The sequence below is a fragment of the Zychaea mexicana genome, assembly GCF_025766255.1.
Source record: "Zychaea mexicana strain RSA 1403 chromosome Unknown BDB00scaffold_117, whole genome shotgun sequence".
Classification (NCBI taxonomy): Eukaryota; Fungi; Mucoromycota; class Mucoromycetes; order Mucorales; family Lichtheimiaceae; genus Zychaea; species Zychaea mexicana.
In genome coordinates this window covers 100,320-122,140 of record NW_026516780.1, presented here as the reverse complement: position 1 = coordinate 122,140, position 21,821 = coordinate 100,320, and the positions used below count along the sequence as shown (strand labels likewise).

At 42.1% G+C, this 21,821-nt stretch overlaps 5 protein-coding genes across 5 annotated transcripts; 2 read left to right on the top strand and 3 right to left on the bottom strand.

The window, feature by feature from the left end:
• Nucleotides 1-941: 941 nt before the first annotated feature.
• Nucleotides 942-5,952, bottom strand: BDB00DRAFT_850108 (component of IIS longevity pathway SMK-1-domain-containing protein; the record flags this gene model as incomplete). The annotated part of the gene is made up of 15 exons (XM_053125412.1): nt 942-1,137; nt 2,178-2,721; nt 2,822-2,976; nt 3,088-3,254; nt 3,343-3,522; nt 3,604-3,721; nt 3,816-4,101; nt 4,159-4,478; nt 4,572-4,642; nt 4,741-4,818; nt 4,918-5,014; nt 5,101-5,276; nt 5,353-5,429; nt 5,548-5,632; nt 5,721-5,952. 15 exons carry the CDS (start codon nt 5,950-5,952, stop codon nt 1,036-1,038), a joined length of 2,688 nt encoding a protein of 895 aa, XP_052974382.1. The 3' UTR covers nt 942-1,035.
• Nucleotides 5,953-13,958: 8,006 nt separating this feature from the next.
• On the top strand, nt 13,959-15,981 carry BDB00DRAFT_850103 (uncharacterized protein). The gene is made up of 4 exons (XM_053125411.1): nt 13,959-14,241; nt 14,351-14,614; nt 14,714-15,238; nt 15,350-15,981. Exons 1-4 carry the CDS (start codon nt 14,046-14,048, stop codon nt 15,769-15,771), a joined length of 1,407 nt encoding a protein of 468 aa, XP_052974381.1. The 5' UTR covers nt 13,959-14,045; the 3' UTR covers nt 15,772-15,981.
• A 117-nt stretch (nt 15,982-16,098) lies between these two features.
• Nucleotides 16,099-17,408, top strand: BDB00DRAFT_850102 (COPI associated protein-domain-containing protein). The gene is made up of 6 exons (XM_053125410.1): nt 16,099-16,242; nt 16,374-16,407; nt 16,500-16,631; nt 16,753-16,762; nt 16,838-16,892; nt 17,021-17,408. Exons 1-6 carry the CDS (start codon nt 16,159-16,161, stop codon nt 17,264-17,266), a joined length of 561 nt encoding a protein of 186 aa, XP_052974380.1. The 5' UTR covers nt 16,099-16,158; the 3' UTR covers nt 17,267-17,408.
• A 474-nt stretch (nt 17,409-17,882) lies between these two features.
• Nucleotides 17,883-18,916, bottom strand: BDB00DRAFT_850100 (uncharacterized protein). Its single transcript, XM_053125409.1, has one exon. The coding sequence runs from the start codon at nt 18,809-18,811 to the stop codon at nt 18,077-18,079; it is 735 nt and encodes a 244-aa protein (XP_052974379.1). The 5' UTR covers nt 18,812-18,916; the 3' UTR covers nt 17,883-18,076.
• A 308-nt stretch (nt 18,917-19,224) lies between these two features.
• On the bottom strand, nt 19,225-21,432 carry BDB00DRAFT_942520 (uncharacterized protein; the record flags this gene model as incomplete). Its single annotated transcript, XM_053129404.1, has 2 exons — nt 21,380-21,432; nt 19,225-21,064 (listed from the first exon to the last, which is right to left on the bottom strand). A coding segment is annotated over exon 2 (1,782 nt), but the record flags the coding sequence as incomplete, so codon positions are not given.
• Between the last annotated feature and the right edge of the window lie 389 nt (nt 21,433-21,821).

The following is a 21,821-nucleotide window of genomic DNA, read 5'->3' as shown; positions in this document are numbered from 1 at the left end:
GTCTGGTATCGAGCGCTTCACAATAAAATCTCAAGCCGAAAAAGTCTACATTCGATTATGCCTTCGAAATTCACCACCGCTACTTGTCCAATTTGAAGATGATTTGTCTCATTTCCTGTACCAATGCCCTCGGAAATGGTCGATTTGGTGCTCCGTGTGGCCCGACCTCTTATTACAATCTGTTACAGAGTCTGCTGTACACAACGTTATCTTTCACCTGTACTTTCCCCAAAATCCTCCTCGTCTCCTTTCAGATATTATTTTCAGTTGTATATTAGAATGTCTTTGGAACGCCCACTGGCGCTTTGTTCTAAACAACTCTCCCTTCGTTCCCGATAACATTATCGCGCAAATCCATTCTCTTTTGTTAACCCGCACCCAAGAAAAACCTCCCTTCTATCGCAAACTAGTCCAACGCTACCTAGTTCCTTCTCCTCACCTCTCATATCTTATATGCACGTGACTTTGCGTTGTTGCGCGTCTAGAAAAAGAAACATATTGTTGCTGGTCTAAACCATAGGTTCAGGATTGCCATGCTCATCAACGACATTTCCTTGGCCATCATACAAAAAGTGTACACTCATGTTGGACTGCAAAGTGAATAAAATTTTTGTCCAGTCGTGCGACATGATTTCTAAGCAAGCCAGACGACATTAGTTTTCACTCGCTATTGACATTACTTGCTGGAAACACAGTACAGTAAATGAAAGTGTCGTTCTACCACGTGCCTCATGTAGGACGTACCTCGTTTCTGCTATTACAGCGTTTCTCGATGAGCAAATATTAGAAAATGCATAATGCCTGAGTAAGATTCTCTGCTAATGATAACATAGAATTTTGGGATGTCTGTGGGTTAGGACATATTGTCCTATCGCACACGCATGTGGCCTCTCTTCCCACAGCACCCGCTCGAGAAAGATTGTGCAACGTCAATACACGATCCTTCAACATCATCTTACACGTTATTGTCGCAACGTGGATATTCTCTTTTTTATTGTTATATGTACAAAGTTCTTTTTTCAACAAGGAGTCTTTTCATTTACTGTTTGACCGCAGTTTTCGGATTTGAGGTTTGATGATGATCTTTTTTGGAGACGCTTTTGATGATGCCAATGGTGACGGTGTGCGTTTCCTTCTCTTGTTTCTCCCCCCGCACGTGCTACTAAGACGTCGTCCTCGTCATCCTCATCATCCATGCGTCGTTTGGGTAAAGGTGGTGGTGACAATGCACGTTCTGCTTGCTGTTCTTCTGTTGTTGCTGTTGTGCCAAGTGCTGTAGGTGGCGAAGGAGACGGCGATTTTGATTTCGATACCGCCGATTCTTCGATTTCAGCTGTAGTAAGTGTGCTCTCATTATTATTAGTGTCAATATTGTTGCTGTTGCTGTCTTTATTGTGATCGGGTGAGAATGACCGGCGGTGCTTATCACCAGATGGCGGTGATGCCAATGGTGACGGTGTGCGTTTCCTTCTCTTGTTTTCTCCCCCCGCACGTGCTACTAAGACGTCGTCCTCGTCATCCTCATCATCCATGCGTCGTTTGGGTAAAGGTGGTGGTGACAATGCACGTTCTGCTTGCTGTTCTTCTGTTGTTGCTGTTGTGCCAAGTGCTGTAGGTGGCGAAGGAGACGGCGATTCTGATTTCGATACCGCCGATTCTTCGATTTCAGCTGTAGTAAGTGTGCTCTCATTATTATTAGTGTCAATATTGTTGCTGTTGCTGTCTTTATTGTGATCGGGTGAGAATGACTGGCGGTGCTTATCACCAGATGGCGGTGATGCCAATGGTGACGGTGTGCGTTTCCTTCTCTTGTTTTCTCCCCCCGCACGTGCTGCTAAGACGTCGTCCTCGTCATCCTCATCATCCATGCGTCGTTTGGGTAAAGGTGGTGGTGACAATGCACGTTCTGCTTGCTGTTCTTCTGTTGTTGCTGTTGTGCCAAGTGCTGTAGGTGGCGAAGGAGACGGCGATTCTGATTTCGATACCGCCGATTCTTCGATTTCAGCTGTAGTAAGTGTGCTCTCATTATTATTAGTGTGAATATTGTTGCTGTTGCTGTCTTTATTGTGATCGGGTGAGAATGACCGGCGGTGCTTATCACCAGATGGCGGTGATGCCAATGGTGACGGTGTGCGTTTCCTTCTCTTGTTTTCTCCCCCCGCACGTGCTGCTAAGACGTCGTCCTCGTCATCCTCATCATCCATGCGTCGTTTGGGTAAAGGTGGTGGTGACAATGCACGTTCTGCTTGCTGTTCTTCTGTTGTTGCTGTTGTGCCAAGTGCTGTAGGTGGCGAAGGAGACGGCGATTTTGATTTCGATACCGCCGATTCTTCGATTTCAGCTGTAGTAAGTGTGCTCTCATTATTATTAGTGTGAATATTGTTGCTGTTGCTGTCTTTATTGTGATCGGGTGAGAATGACCGGCGGTGCTTATCACCAGATGGCGGTGATGATGATGATGACGATACCGCTATTGTTTGTTGTTCTTCTTCATTATTATCCATCTCCTCGTCTGATAAATCTGAATCATTATAATTGACAAGCGGTCCTCCTCTTGATGGTTCAATTGAAGACGTTGCATTCGGCGATGCGCTTTCTGCTAATGCTTTGTTTGGCTGATCCTCTTCTTCGTCCGACGATTGGTTATTAAAATACTCTTCTTCGGCCGCTGCATCATCTATTGCACTAGCGTCTTGACCATTGCCACGTAACAAGTTATCTCTGTTTATGTTGCCATAGTAAAGTTTCATTGCCTTCGTTAGCAACCAACAATGCATCACGCTTCAGTACTATGTTAATGTTGAACACAGAGTCGACTCACCTTGCTGCCTCATCTCCAGCTTCATTTGAGTCATTTGGCTCGATATTTTGCTCGTGTCGTAACCGTAACATTTCGCAGGTCGTTACATAGCTGATGGTGTCCAGCACCGAACCGTAGTTTGCTATTAAGTGTTCGACCAATAATTTGATGTTTTCCTGTGTTACCAAAAAATAAGACATGATTCGATTTGTGTCATTTGCAAGAGCGTGGTATGAGAGGATATACACACTGAAAAGCTAAATTTGCTGCCCCACTACTGGACTTACTCTTCTTATATACTCCAACATCTCAAGACACGCAGAGTTGAGCGCATTGTAGCGGCCATCAGTATCCAAAAGCACTCGTATTGTCGGTTCGAATACATTGAATTTTATAAGAAGTCGGGTAAACTTGTCGCTTAGGCCGATACAAGTGCGGAATACGCGCAACGCCGCTATTTAATCAAATAAACGTGTGAGTCGTTGGATTTCACATTGACAACGTTTTTTTTTGCCGCTGTATCCTCTTCCTCTTTTCCTTACCAAGCTTCAGGTGAGATTGTTTGCATCGATACAGTTGTGCAATTTTGACAAAACAGTCGGTGGAACGCATTAAAATTCTGCTAAGGAAGCTGTGTTGTCGTATAGCCAAGCAAATGAGGTCGCATAGGTATAAGCATATATCTGACTGATCTGGAGTGAGTTTGAGTTCTTCTATTGGACCTAGTAACCATTCCGTCACGATGAGTTTTTGATAACTATCCTGCTTCTTTACTGATAATTGACAAGTAGATAAGAACTTACCATCTAGCTTGATCGGTTTGACATCTACTTGTTCAAACGGACGCAGTAGTAGGTTACAATAACTTTCGTAGAATACAGTGAGATACATTTGAGTATCACGATCTTGTTTACGTAGCATCTAAGCATTTAAGATAGATTTAGTAGCATTGTAGATGAGTTTACAAAGCTCCTGAAACGTTCTTTTCGGGTCAAGTAGGCCACTATCTTGTTACCACCAATTTGCCATTGCCCAAGTTCATCGACGCCTTGATAATTTCTGCGTATTGTATCTTTAGACCGGGATCCGTGTTATCGAGTGCAAATCGCTTAAGGACCGTGCCCAAGGTAGTATCTTCAGCGTTTTTTGTTCTCGTTTGTTCAATGGTGTATTTACGTAAAAGGCATACGTCAAGCTTTACAATGGAATCAAGGACGTTTGCAGCATGGGTACGCAAAAGCTCATCATCTGCACACAGGGCAAACGGAAACATATCGAAAATGCCATGTTTGGCCAGCGTTCTAAGAAGTAAAGGTAAGATAAAATCAATCGTTTGAACGCACAAACAAAAAACGAACCTGGCTAGAGCTGCACGCGCAGCGGTCTGATCCTCCTTTGCCATAATCCAGAGCTGTATTACGAACTTGGAAGCTTCCTTCTTCATTTCATCGCTCGACTTCTCGTCTCTAAAAATATAAAACAGCTCGTGCAAATACTCCTGGTTCTCTTCGTCTTTAAAATAATTGACAAGAGCAAGGTTGTTGAAATTTATCAGCGAACGCAGGGTTGATTTTTCTGAGTCGTCGGTAGTGTTGCACAAAATGACATCGTTGAGATATTGTAGCCGCAAAGTTTGCTGTATCTTGGAATTGACCCATTCATCATGAATTGGGACGATCTAAAAAGTGATTGAGAAGTATAGAAAGGGTTTATGCTGTGTTTCTCTTCTCTTGTTGGGAACTATTTGACTGCTTGGATATACAACACGTACTGGTTTCATTTGGGAGAGTTTTGCTAGATTTCTTCGATGTGTTGCCTTCTTATCTGGTATCTGCGGATCATCTAATAACGTATGCACATGACAAGACAGGTTAAGCTCAGCCACACGTCTATACATACAGAGCACAACAATGAAAGACCAGGGGACTGTCAAAGCTTACATTCAAGTATGCCCAAAACCTCCATTATATACTCATCACGAACTACGAGCTCAATAATGACTTCGTCATTCAACAAAACTACATCATAAAAAGTACATAAGGTCAGCATGTATAAAACTAATGATGTTGTTGTTGCCGCCACGAACGATACAAGGCTTAGAACGAAGGAAAACTTACTGATGGACTTCATGATAGTGTACAGCTTACGCGGACCTCTTTTGCTTTTCTTATTTTTGCATGACTCAAATACGGACAACAGCTTATCAATGTAGTTCTTCCAATAAAACAAGTCAATCAAAAGGTTACATACATTGCACCCAGCAGCACCCTGAGATCAATCCGCATAATAAAGGTACTTACATGTAGTACAATAAAAAATGCTAGTCGATGCTTATCTTGTGCTGTTTTTGCACTGCTAAGACTTCTTGTAATTTCGTCCAAGTTGTATAGTTCAGGCATGGGAAGCGTAGCTACGTCTTGGAAATCATTCGTCATCGGTGGTGTTCTATCTCCAGTTTCCAGCTTCTCATCAACAGCTTTTTTGTTTCGTAAACCATTGTGCAAGATACAGATAGAACAACATGTTTAGACACACGAAATTTCAATTTTTACACGACTTTTGCAGTTGTCCCATACCTGTTCTGAGGCGATTATCGGTGGCAGTGTCACGTCGTTCATGTATAATGTTCCTGTAATCATTTGAGCGATAAAAATAAGCTTCTTGTACATCACTGACCCACATACGCTCGCACACTCTTTTTACATTCTTCCTTTCCCTCTTTCCCTCTCTCTATCCCGATAACGTGCCATATATAGTCACAATCCTCGCGCGATAAAAAACTCAGTGCTAGTATATTTGCTCCTGTATCCTCAGTCCAAAGAATCTTAGTTTCTAAATGCACCATTTTTTACAAATCAAGATCAAATTCAGTCATGGTGGTTCCAGTCATCATTTCGCCCCGTACTTTGTATATCTATACCTTCAAGTTGCTCATAATCTTTGTGTTCAGAAACCTGCGATATCAAAAGGCGGGACTGATCTATCAAATCTTCGACAAGTATTTCGTCGTGTTCGTCGCCATTGTCTTCGTGTATCGTTTTGTAGACACAAAAACCAGTTCCTTGATCGTACCAAAGATCTTCACCGATGTATTTATATACATTGCAGAGGACCGACCGAGATGTTGTAGTAGTGGGGGTGCTAGTTGACATGTTGAGTTCGTAATTTGTTCTTGTTTTTGACAAAGATTGTAGAATGCACACCGGATCGAGGGCAAGGAAAAGAAATATGTTGTGAGAGTAAGAGAAAAACTCAAAATTGTGTTCAGCTCGCGCAAACCGTTTTTATCTGCGAAAGGAAAAATACTCCCCCCATTCACAGGTCCGTTCTAACAATGCACAGATCTTTTGTATCGTAGCGATAGTAACACGATCACAACGAAAGGGAAAAAAATTGCTCGGAGGCTACGAGCCAACATCCTGTTTTTTTTTCACATGAATAATAAATCACCCACACATACGCCGAGGAAGTAACACAACGTCAGATTGACTTTGTGTCGCTGCTGCGGATGGAGGTGGCAACAATATCAACCTGAAAAAGCAGTTTGTATAGATTTATAGTAGTTCCAGGAGGACGCGCATACTATGTTGAAACAGCCATGCTGCTCTTGACAATCTACTTTAAGCTAGCCACATCCATCAATGCGGGATTGAGGGATAGGCAATCGATAATTGCCGTGGGTATAGCTTCTATAAGAGAGCGTTTTTTATTTTTGTTACACCACATCACAACGGCCGAGACTACCTACAATGTCTCACTGATTTTAGTGAAGACGTTAACTACGACATTTAGCACATATTTACTCCAAATCAAAAACTGATGTGTATCCTATCAACGCCTTGCGCGAATATACCATTATTTCCAAAAATATCGTTCACCGGTCAATATCGACGCGGTACAAACCCAAACAAACATCTTTTTCAATATAAACAAGATTGACCCGAGCCCTGTACAAAGACCCTTTGATCCCTGACTGGAACTTTGCGCTAACCATATCAAATACTGTACATATACACGCCCAGTCATCCTGCTGATAAGATATCCGCGGCAAGACATCCATTCTTTACCAAGAAAATACAAACGACATACGCCTATACCTCATATCGCGTCAGTCCATATCGGGTTATAGCCGTACACTGTAAAATCTTTCACATCCATGATTTACTGACAATCGTACTGCTACTGCTCGCATAAGTGGATCATCCAAGTATAATGTTTCCTTGCTTTACACAATTCGGATGGGTTGTTTATATGCTACAGTGCTTAGCTGCGTGTCGTGGTAATTGCTGTGTACGCTTTGAAGTTTAACCGCTTATCTTAGTCTGATGATGTCTTTATAGGCAGTGTAATCAGGTGTTTACCACAGGCACACGTTCAGATTCCGCCCTTTGTTTTTCTTTAATGGATTATAAAGACGGAGTCCAAAATTGGACTTTGAGTCCAATTTTGGACTTTTTTCGAAACTGTTGGGCAATCTCACGCGTGTAGTTTTTGTTCATGCATTGTTTTTGGCGTCGAGAAGTAAGGTTGGCATGCATATACCGGTTTAAACTATTGGGTTCTTTCCAACTCATGTATTTATTTTACTTAGCGTTATTCCTGAAACACCGCAATATGCTGCCTCTTACTGCAATCCAATGGTTTAAAATGCCAAGAGCTTCACTATATCTTAAAGACAACGCACCTATATCTATAGCACCGCGCTTTTTACAGAAAACAACAGTGTACCAGCGGATTGGAAGGATAGCACCAGTCGACTCTCCCGGTTATCGCTCTAAGGGGAAAATTGTAAGGTCGGCGTCAGATATCGAAGGAAAACCAGCATGGGCCGTTGTACTGGATATACTGCCAGATGAACCATGCGTCATCGCGGCAACAAGCATACGTTACGAAGGTGTGAAACCTAGGACTGCAACAAGACAGCCAGCAACAAACACAAGACCTCCAGGGAGCAGTAATAGCCATCAGCAAGAAGATGATGTCTCACACGATTTTTTGGATGACGCGGTCGACGACGATTCAGAGAATGAGGCGCCTGAAAATGCAGAAGCAGATCTTTGCTGGCAAATTAAAGAGGTGGATATCGATACCCGTGTCGTCAACCCTGTATCTTCATATAGAGAAAAAAAAAGATGTTAAATTTGCACGAAAAAGAAACAGCATCACCTGCACGATACTTTCTACGGTTTCTTCCTGAATCATACATCAAAAATGTTGTGATAGCTGCCATTAATGAAAACGCGCGTTCCAACTTGACTCGTTTCCATGACATCACCTATTCTGAATATCTCATCTGGATTGCACTTTTTATAATTATGACGACCGTACGCATCGACGATCATGACGCCTATTGGCACCAAGGAAGTTTTCCGTTCCAACTAACAATGAGCTTCTCTGATTACATGGCCAAAGACCGGTTCAAGGAAATAACACGAATGCATATCTTCACTAAACCGGATGTTGCAAGGTACATTCACTATAGATGATGCTCCAACTTTATTTGGCTAACTAATATATTTGTGCTTGTCATGTTCAAGGAGAAATGATGATCCATTGTATCAAATACGAGGGTTTCTGCAAGCTTACAACGATAACTTAGCAGAAGCGCTGATACCAGGCCAGTATCTCTGTGTGGATGAATCAATGAACCAATGGCTAGGCGCTGGAATGCCGAACTTGATCAAAATACCTCGAAAGCCACATCCTATCGGCCAGGAGTACAAGACTACGGCAGACACGAATACTTGCTGTATTATACGTCTTGACATGACTGGCGACAAATGGGTTCAAAGGCAATTTGAAAATAAATACGAGAAGAAGTTGGTGGCTACAGTATCACGATTAACGCAACCTTGGTTTCATTCTGGGCGAACGATAATTGCCGATTCGCTTTTTGGCTCTCCAAATATGGTCCGTACGATGAAAAGTGATAATGGGTTATATTCAATAATGCAAGTGAAGAAGCGGCGCTATTATCCAGTGGGCATGCCACAGCAAGATCCGATCCAAGCGATGGGAGAAGAATTTGGCGATAGCATCTGCATGCAATCAACTAGTGACGAAGTCTATGTAGCAGCTTTACGTGATATCAAACCGAAAATGGTTATCGCGAACTGCAGCACTACAACTAAAAGCGACAAAGAAATTAAGCGATACTTAAAGGACACTGGTACCGTTGAAACGATGCGTCGTCCTAAAGTATCTGATGAATATGAAGCACACAAGGGTGCGTATGAATATATAGAGTAGAGAAATTCGTAAAGAATGACGAGTCTACTTATTTAAAGCCCTTGTATTAGGTGCAGTCGATATTGCTAATTACCGGAGGAATTATTTAGTCTCGTTCCATGATGTAATGAAGACGTACCGTTGGGAGATGCGATGCTTAGCTTTTTTTCTGGCTATAGCCGAGGCTAACGCGTATTCAGCATTCAAATATTTCGCAAATGACACAAAAAATACACTACATACCAGTTTTCGGACTTGTCTTGCACAGACACTATTGCAACATGCACAATCTTTCGGAATGAAAACTGACGACGATGTAGTTCGGAGCCTTCAAGACATAACAAACGTTGTACGGCAAACAGGACTTAAGCATAAAGCAAAACAATTGGTTTAACCAAAGAAGGTGCTGGAACCGATCGCTTAAAAAGGCTTTGTACCTATAATGGCTGCTCAATACGATCTTCTTTGAGATGTATTTGTGGAACTGACAGCGTATATAGTAAATTACGTATGGTCGGGCATACAGAAAAAAAAATCAATGAATTTTTTACATGGTGTTTGCAAAACGTTAATATCTCGTCATTTGTAACATATAGCAACCTGTTATACATATAGTTTATATAAGCTCGAGCAGTACATCTTGGATATGTAGCAAGTGGCAATTAGCCTGTATTTTAAACCAACTAATATACAATTTATAATAGTCCAAAATTGGACTTAAAGAACTTCTTCATAATCAAGGAAAGTTAAAATGGGTATTAAATAACCAAAAAAATAATATCGAGACTTCAAATATTTTTCGTAAATACTAGAGGACAGTAAGTCTATGCTCCTGTAAAGCTGGATTAGATCAGTTTATTTTTTTTTTCTTTGTCGTTGAATAATAAAAAGTCCAAAATTAGACTCAGAATAGGGTTGGGACCCATTAAAGAACAAAAAACTAAATTAGGTAATAATACCCGCACCCCCATCCACAGGTCCGTGCTAACAACGCAGGAAACAATGGCAGATCTTTTATAACGTAGCCGACAGTAGCACGATCACAACGCGCTTTATCACACTTTGGAACGCGTTTTTCACCTTCCTTTGTTTTAATTTCTGTGTTCGCGCGTAATTCTGTTCGCAAAAATAATCGAAAGGAAAAAAATTGCTCGGAGGCTACGAGCCAACATCCTGTTTTTTTTTGGTTTTCACAAGTATCATTCACATCACGCGTACAGACGCCGAGGAAGTAACACAGCGTCTGATTGGCTTTGTGTCAGACTGTGTCTGTTGCAATAGCATTTTGACTTGCTGTGCTACTTTTACTACTCAAATCCTTTTGCTGGAGACCCGCTCGTGAGTGCGTGCAGAATCAATAGCTTTGATAAAGATACCTACTTGTCCGTGCCTTAGGCCTAAATAACGATCATTGTTGGCTAGGGATGTTGATGGCTGCACTACGCTGAAGGTGGCTATTTCTTAGAGCCACTATGTCTTTCTTGTCTTTGCCATTTGATGCCAAAACCTTGATCCAGTCGTCATGACAATGTTCGTTACCATAGATACCGTCTCTGTGCTATGCGTATCTAACAAAGAGAAGCCTAGCTACATGGTGCATCATGATATCGTAATGCATATCTAGTATATATTCCTTCATAGCCATTCACGGATGCATATTACATGCACTGCGGCTGGTTTATGAGTTGCGAAATTAGGAAGGAGCTACAATTGTGCTGTGTTACATTTGCATGGTATGGATGTCACCACCAAATGAATGGAAACGCAGAATTTCCTAGTAAGCTACCTGACAGTATTATTAGTTTGGTGAGCAACGTTATTACACCACCTAAGACATCAAGATAAGGTAGCCGTTTAACAATATCAAACTGTATTCGAGCAGCAGGACAATGGGCTGGTGACAGTTTTTTTCGCAGATAGTCAGCGAAATTGGACGACATCTGGCTAATTGGCGTTACAGGCGGCATAGCGGACACGGGGATAGGGGGGTCCTTCAGGTTAAGGACGATCATCGGATAGCGCAAGATACCCCAGAGATAGCGACAACGTATCCCGAAAGAGAGTATTCTCGATCGAGTAGATTCGCTTAGCAACGAAAACGTCCTACTACTGAGAGCAGCACGTCGTAAAAAGACCGTATAAAGTGTTGGTCGATTAGACAAAGTTTATTGTTCCTTGAGAGAAACAATGGCCGAGTATGCTTCGACTTGTTGCGAAATTACAGGACTATTTTATTTCTCCTTACTGTTTGTTAATGGTCCCGCAATTTGTGCAGGCCTTGCTGCTGTACGCTTCAATTTGCTAAGATATTAACAGAAACAGCTGTTTAAGAAAATCTAAGCTATGTTCCATATGGTACTTTTACCAACTCTAACCTGCCAAACGATTAAAGAATTGTGGGTGACGAGGGGCAGCTATGCGCGTCTGACTTTATTTATTTTCCGGCTGCAACATTTCGACTGATTCAAATTGAGGTAAGCCATGTTACAAAGACGTCAGGGCTTGATTGGCAACCAGCCCAAATAACTATGATTTGGACCCTCAAAATATCGTTACTTTTACCTGTACTGACAAAATCGCATTTCGCCTTGTTCTTCTTGGCTTGTAACGCTAATTTTATCTACCCTTATGCCGAATCGTCAAAAAATCTCGGCGGCATACATCGTCTCTATTGCATAAGAAACAACCAAAATATACTACTTCTCTCTGCAATATGATAGAAATTCATAGTAAAGGAGTGACTGTGTAAGCGATCGCATGATACAACAACATAGCATTACTCCTGGGTGTACATTCTTTTGCTATTAGTGAAAAGCTTGTTAAATGTAATGTATGAAGGGCTATTAAAGTGCTCTCAAAAAGTAAATTTGCTTTCGTGCACCCTACTAGCAGTGCCCTATCACATGATATATACATCCATTTCTTTTCTGGTCTGTTGGGTTAAACTGATGCTGATACTGTAGCAGAACAGAGACGACGCTTTAGGCAATAGTGATGAGCAGTTCTATTGATATAGAATAACAACTTGACAACACGGCTGTCATACCAGTCAAGATTGCATTTTGTCCTGTTTGACAAACAAGGCTAAATTGTTTTTTTTATTGACAAGTTCACGTTTTCAGGTAATCGCTAATTAGGGCTGCCAAACAAGCCCTGGGATTGCGGTTGGGGCGGAACCTGCCGAAGAAGTGGAGGAAGAAAAAGAATCTTCAGATGAGGAAGGAAACAAGGGAAACGAGAGAGTGTTGGTGTTGGAGTAGCCCATCTTCAATGAGTTGGCAGAGAGAGCAAAAAGATCGCGAGTTTATCATACCCTGTCAAATGAATTTTAAACGCCTTTTTTCTCTGCTAGAAATGGTAGAATAAGTGGTTTAGCTGGTCCGCTGGACTTGCTCCTGATATCTAGAAAAGGTGAACATGTATCAACAAAAGCTTTCTAAAACATTTTGATTTAAGGTACACATTTAGAATGTCAGCCTACATATGCTCGTGATGTAGACGAGTGAGTGTACGGATTTTAATTGGCCATCACTCATTTTTGAAAATTCTGTTTGCCCATTTTCTCTTGCTGCCATTGCCCATGTAAAGGATGGATATAAGAAGCTTATATTTTTATGCTCTATGCTGTATGCTTGTGTCTCATACATTCAATCCTCGGCAGGTTTTTCTGAGCTTCTTTAAGATCGCTATAGAAATGATGATCACTATAGTTCGCGTTGTATATATTTTATTAAGAATCATACAGTCTGAAACTCTCCAATACTTTGTCCTCCTGGTGGATTGCTAACGCAAAAGAATGAAAGTCGTTGGCAAAATTCCATCTCATTGTCCGTCAGCCATGGCTTCCTTTTACTACTTCCGCTTACACTTCACAATCGTATACCTTCTTATAATGTATCCTCAACAAGCTATGTAAAAAACCGGCATAGATCATGGTAAAAATATCAACCCTTTCCAAGGGTCTATCACCCTCTATATGTGACCGAGTACGATACTCCTTAATAAGAGCGTCAGTATGTCGAAATCTTTTTTCCGTGAAGAATTAGTATATACGTTCAGCACAATCGCGGCGTTGACTTAGAGACGTAACCAGAGTTACAGCGTTTCAGTATATATAGCAAGATAGCGTGTATATAGTTTCACGTTAGTGTTATGCCTGGGCAATGACAAGGTTCTGTTACTATGTATGTATTGTTTCCCAGCACTTTTTTATGCATGCTACCATACAGTATGTAATCAATTAGAATAAACTTATAAAGCAGCCTTTTTATAACTACTTACAATAGTTACAAGCGAGCATCAATTCTTGTTACTGTCGGATGTGGTTTTTAGTCTCTTGAATATTATATTATTCCCAGAAGCATCAAGCCGTTTGGTCCACAAATAAATCTTGTGTGAGAAGACCTTTTATATACATGAATGCGCAACATACAGAGTTTTGCTGGTTGACGATGATCTACGTAAGCTTGTGAAACATCATTGCTTAACAGCAGAAGAAAGTGTCTATGGTATGCTCAAAGAAATGCTTGTTTAAAGCTTCATAATACTCAAATAACGCAAGCGTTTAATTGAAATCTGTTGGTCAGAAACATCCTTTTGTCTCTTCCAAGATAGAAAACCGTCGAGAGATGAGTTGGAGATTAACCACGATTGGACCAATAAAATTTCATAGGTACCAAAGCCGTGTTTTTCATTTCCTAAATTGCTGCGCACGCAAACAACGCATTGACAAAGCTATCAATTGGATGCTGAATTATGTAAGAACCGTATCTCGGCAAAGTTCAACTGTTGCATGAGAGTCATTGATCGATTAATCTTTTTTTTCTCGATCTGTGAGGTGACGTATCTATGCTCAATTAGTCATGCTTTGCAAATGCTCAGGAAGTAAAAGCACGACAGTTCAGCCATGTATTACTAATCCCGCAGTGTAGAGACAGCTCCGGTTCAAAAATATAAAAATATACACCAGAAACTCTTTCTTTTTGTTCCTGTTTATTTCATATTATAGAACATTGAAATGGTTCCGGTCCCGAAGCCTACAAAGCAAATCTACGATTACCTTGTGATTGGTGGCGGCTCTGGGGGTTTGGCCTCTGCTCGCCGAGCCAGCGGTATCCACAAGGCTAGCGTGGCCCTTATAGAAGCACAACATCGTCTCGGTGGTACTTGTGTCAATGTCGGCTGCGTACCTAAGAAAGTCATGTGGAATACAGGTAAGCGAATAATAAAACTAGGATTTTGAATGACGCCGGGCATGGGAGTAGGGGGAGATGGTACAAGGTGGAAGTGATAAGCTAACCAGTGTCAAACTCGGGAATAAAGCTGCGGTGGCCGAGACTTTGCGCGATGCTCCTAGTTACGGTTTCGAATTGAAGGCCATGCCAGCATTCAACTGGGGCGCTTTGAAGGCTAAGCGCGATGCTTATGTGAAGCGTTTGAACGGAATTTACGAACGTAACTTGGGCAACGATAATGTCGAGCATTTGCAAGGTTTTGCTAGCTTTGTTGGACCCAACACCGTTCGTGTTCAGCACTCCGAGACCGAGTCGTACGAAGTGCAAGCAAAAAATATTCTAATTGCCACTGGTATGTTGCAAAACTGAAAAGATACCATATTTCATGGAGCGTGTAAAAGTATTGGAAAAGGAGGGGGTTATTGACCAACAAGTCGGGATGTGTGTATAGGTGGCCACCCTATTATTCCCAACATTCCCGGTGCTGAACTCGGCATTGATTCGGATGGCTTCTTTGATTTGGAAACGCAGCCCAAGCGTGTGGCTGTAATTGGCACTGGTTACATTGGTATCGAGATTGCTGGTATTTTTAATGCTTTGGGCTCAGAGACCACCGTATTCTCGCGCACCAAGCACATTCTGCGACACTTTGACAGCATTATTCGCGACAACGTGTTGAAGGAGATGGAAGCGACCGGTGTCAAGTTTGCTTACGAGTCGCAGGTCAAGTCCTTGTCGCGCTCTGACAGCGGTATCCGTGTCGATTACGAATCGGCTGGTGAGTCGAGTTCCGTGGAAGTCGATTGCGTCCTCTGGGCTATCGGCCGTGCACCCAACGTAAAGAAGCTCAACTTGGATGCTGCTGACGTCAAGACCGACGAGAAGGGTTATATCGTTGTTGATGAATACCAGAACACCTCGACCGCTAATGTGCTTGCATTGGGTGATGCCTGTGGTAACTTTGAATTGACGCCTGGTATGTCTAATTTCGTATAGTGGTGTAATATAAAGCATGGGACGTTGGTTTTTAAGAGAGTGGTGTTTCATCTCTATGAATACTACGTGATGCTTACATAAGAATAATTAGTTGCCATTGCTGCTGGTCGTCGTCTTTCGGACCGTCTCTTTGGCGGCGAGCAATTCAAGAACGCAAAGATTGATTACGACAACATTCCTACCGTTGTGTTCTCGCATCCTACTGCCGGTACCATTGGTTTGACCGAAGACGAAGCCCGTGCCAAGTTTGGCGATGCCAATGTCAAGACTTACACCTCCAAGTTCGTCAACATGTACTTTTCCATGCTGGATCACAAGGAGCCCACTGCTTACAAGCTTGTGGTGACGGGCCCTGAGGAGAAGGTTGTTGGTGTGCATCTGTTTGGCCGTGAAAGTGATGAAATCCTTCAAGGCTTCGGCGTTGCTGTTCGCATGGGAGCCACCAAGGCCGATTTCGATAACTGCGTAGCTATCCATCCTACCGCTGCCGAGGAGTTGGTGACCATGCGCTAAAGGGGGATCGTCTCCTCTACTTTTCTTGTAATTTCCTTTTTATTAATACTTGATTGTACTATAACATTTGACACATCCATTACATATATGCGATATACATCATTGCTGGGATATTGCGCAGCGTTAGAGTGCATAAATGCATGCAATTCTATGTGAAACAGCAAGGATTATTGTAGTTCTTGTACGCAGCAAGATGATGATACAGAAAAAAAAAGCACATGTTTGAGGTCATGTGAGTTTCGATCAAGGAAGTTGAACCCGAACAAAAAAATTCCCGCGGAACAATAAGACGCTCTCGAAACAAAATGGGTGCATCTGCCGGCTTCTGTTTCCCTCTTCTTCCCCAACCTTTCATTACTTTAAAAACCTTTTTTTTTCTCTTCGACCATGGACCGAGTAATGGATAGTATAAGAAACGTGAACCATAGCCTGGTTTTTCGCATCATCAATATCATTGTAGCGTGCTTTATGGTAAGGCTACCCTACCCACGCCGAGAAAAGATGCTCACCGCCAAGACTCGACAGCCGCGATACATAGTAATGGGCAAGACTGCTTACAATTATAATTGCTCTCTCTTTTCCTATACATCGCCAAACGATAGATTATCGGGGGTGTCTGTACGATCATCACAGGAGGTAAAGTGGCAACGACAGGTTCTATCTTGGATTGTGGGACTTGCAAAGTTACGGACTCTTAACAAACAATGATGGATGGTGAACAACTTTAGGTTTCCCGCAATTCATTCGAGGCATTTACTGTATTGTGTTTGGCGTCGTTGTGTTTTTGTTTGAATTTCGATTACCATCCATCATCACGCAGCACGCTTCCTTCCTCTTTTCTTTTATCGGCCGCGGAATCTGTACGTATCACCCTGGGGAGCATTATGCATAAAGAAGTATACGTGGGCATCTTTTGTTTGTATGTATATTAAACTAACATGGTGGCGGCGATAATTTTTATTCATTGCGGCGTACCCATAGTCTACATATTGTAAGTGACAAGCTTGGCACGATAATGCTTACAAAGAGCTATAAGAATTTAACTGTTACAACTTGTTTTCCTTAGCATTGGATGTATTATTCTAAACTACCTACCATTGGCAATCGCATCTGGCGTCATTGTAAGTGGTGTTGAGTAAAACATTGATAGACAGGCAGGAACAGAGCAAGAGAGGAGGAAGAGATTGCCAAAGAGATCATGATAAAGAAGGGGCAGGTGGATTAAATTGAGAGCGTGAATCATGCATAGGTGGCCGTGTTCGGTGTAGCGTACGTTATACTACAATTCATCCCAGGCATCGAGGCGCCTAGTAATATGAAGCGCCAAGCACTTGACGATTCCATGGATGGCGGAGGAGGATCATCCGGAGGCCGAGCCGCTCAATGGGCCGCAGCCAATGATCAGCCTTATGGCTCACCTACGAATTATGGCCCAAGCGCAGCCGACACAGGATATACTGCCAACGTGAGCCATAACAGTACTAGCGTTGTATAACTACAATATTAGTAACGATAATCGTATGCATGTAATAGTGATGTTGGCATTTAACTCTCCCCCATACTCTATGTATTTAATAATCTTCCTCAGTTATTTACTTATACAATAAATGTAAGAAAAACCACGCGAGAAATGAAAATCGGGATACCCATCTCGGGTAGTTCCAAAGTATAATTCAATAGAGCAGACGACGGTAAAGAAAACTCATTTAACAACTTACAGGAGCAGTAAGATATTGTAATGGTACCTACTGCAGTAGCAAAGTATCACGTATAAATTATTAAAATCCCGGTCTTTCATGTTTGGCATTAAAGATACCCTCGAATAGGCTATGTAGGCTACAATTGGTATGATTCAAAAGCATGCGGCCAGAGCAAGCTCTGCATTACAGTCGACCCCCGTTAACGTCAACCCTCAGGGCACCAGCAAAAGTGTCGACCATATCGAGGGTTGACGACCACCGGGGGAATAGGCAAAATCTTTAACTGCTAAATTTGAAAAGGTATATATTCTTTCAGCGCTCCCCGTGTAGCTTCTTCAGATGAGAACTATAACACACTTTCCACTTACATACTCAGTCCCTCTGTCGTATCAAATTAAGCACTGCTCTATGTATATATGTATCATACGTCGTTTATTTTAATTTGTTACAATAAGAAAGAATAAACTAAAGTACAATAACTACTGCTACTATTATGATAGTTTTGATATTTTACAAGAAGGATTGTTTCCTTCCTTAATGTAAATACAAGGAAAAAGCTATATACCTATCTAAAGAAACTAACTTTGGATTCTTTTTTGTTCTTTTTATTTGCCTTTGAACATTAATTTCAATATCTTTGACTGGTGATCAAATAAATAATTAGTAGTGTGGTATAATCGTTCCCAATAACCTCGGACCTTTGGTGACAATGGCGGTGGGCTTGAGTTGTTGTTACGTTCTCGATTGCTGCTGCTACTACTACTTGCTTTGTTGTTGTTGTTGGAAGCAGAAGCAGGAAGAGGAGATTTGCTATCGAGTTTTTCTTCTTCACTTTCTTCCAAAGAGTCCTGCCATCCAGAAAGGTTCATCAACGGGCATTTGAAATCAAAATGGGTAAAGTTGACCGGGTATGGAAATTGAATATCCAGTTTTGCCAAGGGCGTTACTTGATGATGCTGATAACGAGACAGAGAGGTACTAGGTGGTAATGGCATCACACATTGATAATAGTAGCGACTGCTGTTCTCTTCTTCTTCGGCTGGTTCTCGTTGTTGTTGTTGTTGTTGTTGTTCCGCGTTATCAACATCATCACCAAGTTTGACAGTAAACGATAGAAATTGTGTATCCGTTTGACTTGTTGACATGCCAATGACTGCCGTCAAATTCAATGACTTGTTTGCTGTTGGAACAATGGCTTGTCTTTGCTGTTGTGAAGATCCATAACAGTATAAGAGTATTATGCCAATCAATATCAACACGAAAACCAGACGAGCGAACAGACGGGGTTGTATCATTGCGTTCGGGTATAAGGTATTCTTGTTGCTGTTCGCTGTACCCATCCAATAAACATCCGACGTAGCAGCAGTAGCAGCAGCAGCAGTAGTAGTAGCGACATTATAATTATTATTTTTGTTGTTGTTGCTTTTGTTGTCGATATTATACTGTTCTTTGGTACGTATGACATCGAGCACTTTTTCCCGCTTGAGCGCCTTTTGACGTGATTGCCTGAGTATGCTAAAGACGGTCTGGCGGTCCAATGCAGCGAATTGATCAATCGTGAGGATTTGATAAGGTGCAGGCGTCGTCATGCTTGATGCTGCCCAGTCTTTTCCTAATCGTTGTACGAGCCCACTCGGAATTGCGCTGCTATGATTGGTGCAACGACTACTATCGTTGTTAGTGCTGCTCATCATCATTGCCGTTGTCGTCGTCGTTGTTGTGGTGGCGGTGCTGCTGGTGCTGCTGCGATAACCTTTCTTTTTCGCATTTTTTTGAAATGATGGTGCAAGGCCCACGTCAAGTTTGGACAATGAGATATCGACGCATCTGATCTTGTATTGAGCAAGCAAGTCCGCAAATTGTGTACGTCGTTCGTCAATGGTTGGAATGGTGTTGACAGCGGCGCCAGTATTAATAACACTAGAAGCAGGAAGAGGTGGTGGATTGGAGGCACTAGAAGAAGAAGAGACAGTAGATCTTGGGTATTGATAATGATGATGGTGTTGAGATCGAGGTCTTGTCGTAGTAGTAGTAGTAGTGGTAGCAGTGTTTCCACTTGATAGAATGGGCATGATGGGAATGCCCAACTTTTTAAGTCGCCACAAGATGACCATGTCCTCGTCGGTTCTTAACCGGTCCTTGACATTATGTTCGTCATAGTTGTTATCGTAGAAATATACGCAAAGATCAATTCCATTGGGTGCTTTATCCGGGTAAACAAATCCATCAAACTTCTGGCGAGCATAGACAGGAACTTGTTGTTGCTGCTGTTGCTGCCAATCGCTTGGATATTGTCTTGCAGAATCGCACTGTAGCCAAACGTATTGCTCGATCATAAAAGTAAGGTTGTTCTTGTCTTCTGCTGTTGTCTTTTCGTTGGACGACGACGACGACGACGACGATAATGAAGACCAGGTGAAATCTGCTTCAATGATGGACAAGCCGTTATCTTCACACGTCTCAATGATATTGTCATATTGATCCTCTCCACCTTGATCAGGAGGCACAAGATCCATCAGCAACAAATGGTGCTTCCTTTCCTTGAACATCTTGGGATTTTGCAGCCAGGATGGTGAATCATAATGAAATAATGTAGCAAATGCTTGAGACAGCTTTTTCATGAAATTGCGCTTGTCCTTTTCTGATGCCGCACCCATATACAGTACTCGTATGAAGCTTGGCATTTCGAATTCTTGTTCATGTGTTGTTGTTTTCTCCCCGTGTTCTTCCTCTTCTTTTTCCATTTCATCAACATCCAACAAGTCTTCCCTTTCCGTTCTTGTTGCAGCAGCAGCAGCAGCAACAGCAGCATAAGCATCCTTTTCTTGTTGTTCTATAGCATGCATTTGCTGTTCAAGGTCCTTTTGTGCGCCAAAGAGATCCATCAATGTCTCTGACCCAGCATGTGCAACAATATCGTCGTCTGCTACTAATGCTCGTTGTTGTCGCCCTTCGTCGCTACTACTGTTGCTGTTGCTGCTGATTGCCAATTCAATAGATCCTCTACCAAAGGAATCCGAGGTTGACGACGACGACGACACTTGCGAATCTGGTCTTGTCGTTCTTGCTCTTCTTATGCTTCTTCTCTCTAACGCTTCGTCAGAATCAGAGAATAGAGCGTCCATGAGCGATTGATGGTCAACGTTGGTATGCATAATTTGAGAATCTTGTGAACGGGCAAGTCTGTATAATCCGTCTGCTTTGGTGTATGAGCGTGGAAGACTAGCTGCAGACACATTAGCAGCAACGGCGGTATAAGGGAATGTTGTTGTTGGTGTTGGTGTAACAGCAGCAGCAGCAGCAATAGTGGTAGTAGAAGTAGAAGCAAATTGTCTACTGCTTTGCGACATGCGATGGGGTCTATTACGTCGAGTCGTTCCGGTAGTGGGTGCATCGTGGGAGTGGGTAATTGCTGATTGCGATGCAAATGTCGCACTGGGTAGTACATTGTTGTTGTTATCGTTCTTGTTGCTATGGTAGTTATCGCCATGTTTCCTTTCGTCGTCGTCAGGGACTGATGATGGTATCCGCAGCATATTTCTTCTTCAAGTTCAAAAAAAAAAGAGGAAAAGAGAGAGAGAGAGAGTGTTCGACTATTTTCAACGCACACAAATTGGTTGTTTTTATACCAGAGAGAGAAAGAAACAGACAGACAGACAGACAGACAGAGTGTGTGTTATCACAGAAAACAAAATTATAAGGGTGGAGGCGTTTTGTCGGGAGTGTGCGAGGTAGCATATGTCCACAGGATAAAGTGTTGGTTGTATGATACGACGCATGCATAGATAAGGGAGTGATGTATGCGATATATAACAGAAAAAAAAAGAAAAGATTGGATCAAGGCGAACGGTTCCAAGAAGTATAGGTACAATAGCTCAAGTTCACTCTTTATTCTTTGCTCTTTTTACCTTGTGTGTGCGTCGATAAGAATTTTTGTGTAAAGAAGAGGAAAGAGAAAGCGAGAAATGCTGCGGTTGAGATTGAAATGTTGAACGCAAAAAAATAAGAGATTTCCTTTGGCACGCTAACCCAAGCATCCGGTAATGAATTGCCCTTGTTCGTGTATTTAATGAACATGGATCCCGAAGAATCCCGTGCCTGGACGACAAAGTGCTTGCTTTTGATGAAACTTATCGTTCAAGGCATTCGAGTCGGCTTCGATGTATGCCATAGTGAAAGACACATGTTTGTTTGTGTGGTGTGGTGCAGTAACAAACCGCCAGTCGTTGTTGCTTGCATATAAAAGAGACGAAAAAAGAAGGTGCATTTGTGGTGGTGTTCTCCGAAATCTGAAGAAAAGCTTCTTTTTCATTAAACGACTTTGGCGCCATCGCATTGTTGGTGATTTGA

Excerpts from the sequence above, each read along its gene's own strand:
- BDB00DRAFT_850103 (XM_053125411.1), top strand. The coding sequence starts at position 14,046 with ATGGTTCCGGTCCCGAAGCCTACAAAGCAAATCTACGATTACCTTGTG. Across the intron at positions 14,615-14,713 it reads AAATATTCTAATTGCCACTG|GTGGCCACCCTATTATTCCC; the intron begins GTATGTTGCAAA and ends ATGTGTGTATAG. Across the intron at positions 15,239-15,349 it reads TAACTTTGAATTGACGCCTG|TTGCCATTGCTGCTGGTCGT; the intron begins GTATGTCTAATT and ends AAGAATAATTAG.
- BDB00DRAFT_850102 (XM_053125410.1), top strand. The coding sequence starts at position 16,159 with ATGGACCGAGTAATGGATAGTATAAGAAACGTGAACCATAGCCTGGTT. Across the intron at positions 16,243-16,373 it reads TCATTGTAGCGTGCTTTATG|ATTATCGGGGGTGTCTGTAC; the intron begins GTAAGGCTACCC and ends GCCAAACGATAG. Across the intron at positions 16,893-17,020 it reads CAATCGCATCTGGCGTCATT|GTGGCCGTGTTCGGTGTAGC; the intron begins GTAAGTGGTGTT and ends AATCATGCATAG.
- BDB00DRAFT_850100 (XM_053125409.1), bottom strand. The coding sequence starts at position 18,811 with ATGGGTACAGCGAACAGCAACAAGAATACCTTATACCCGAACGCAATG.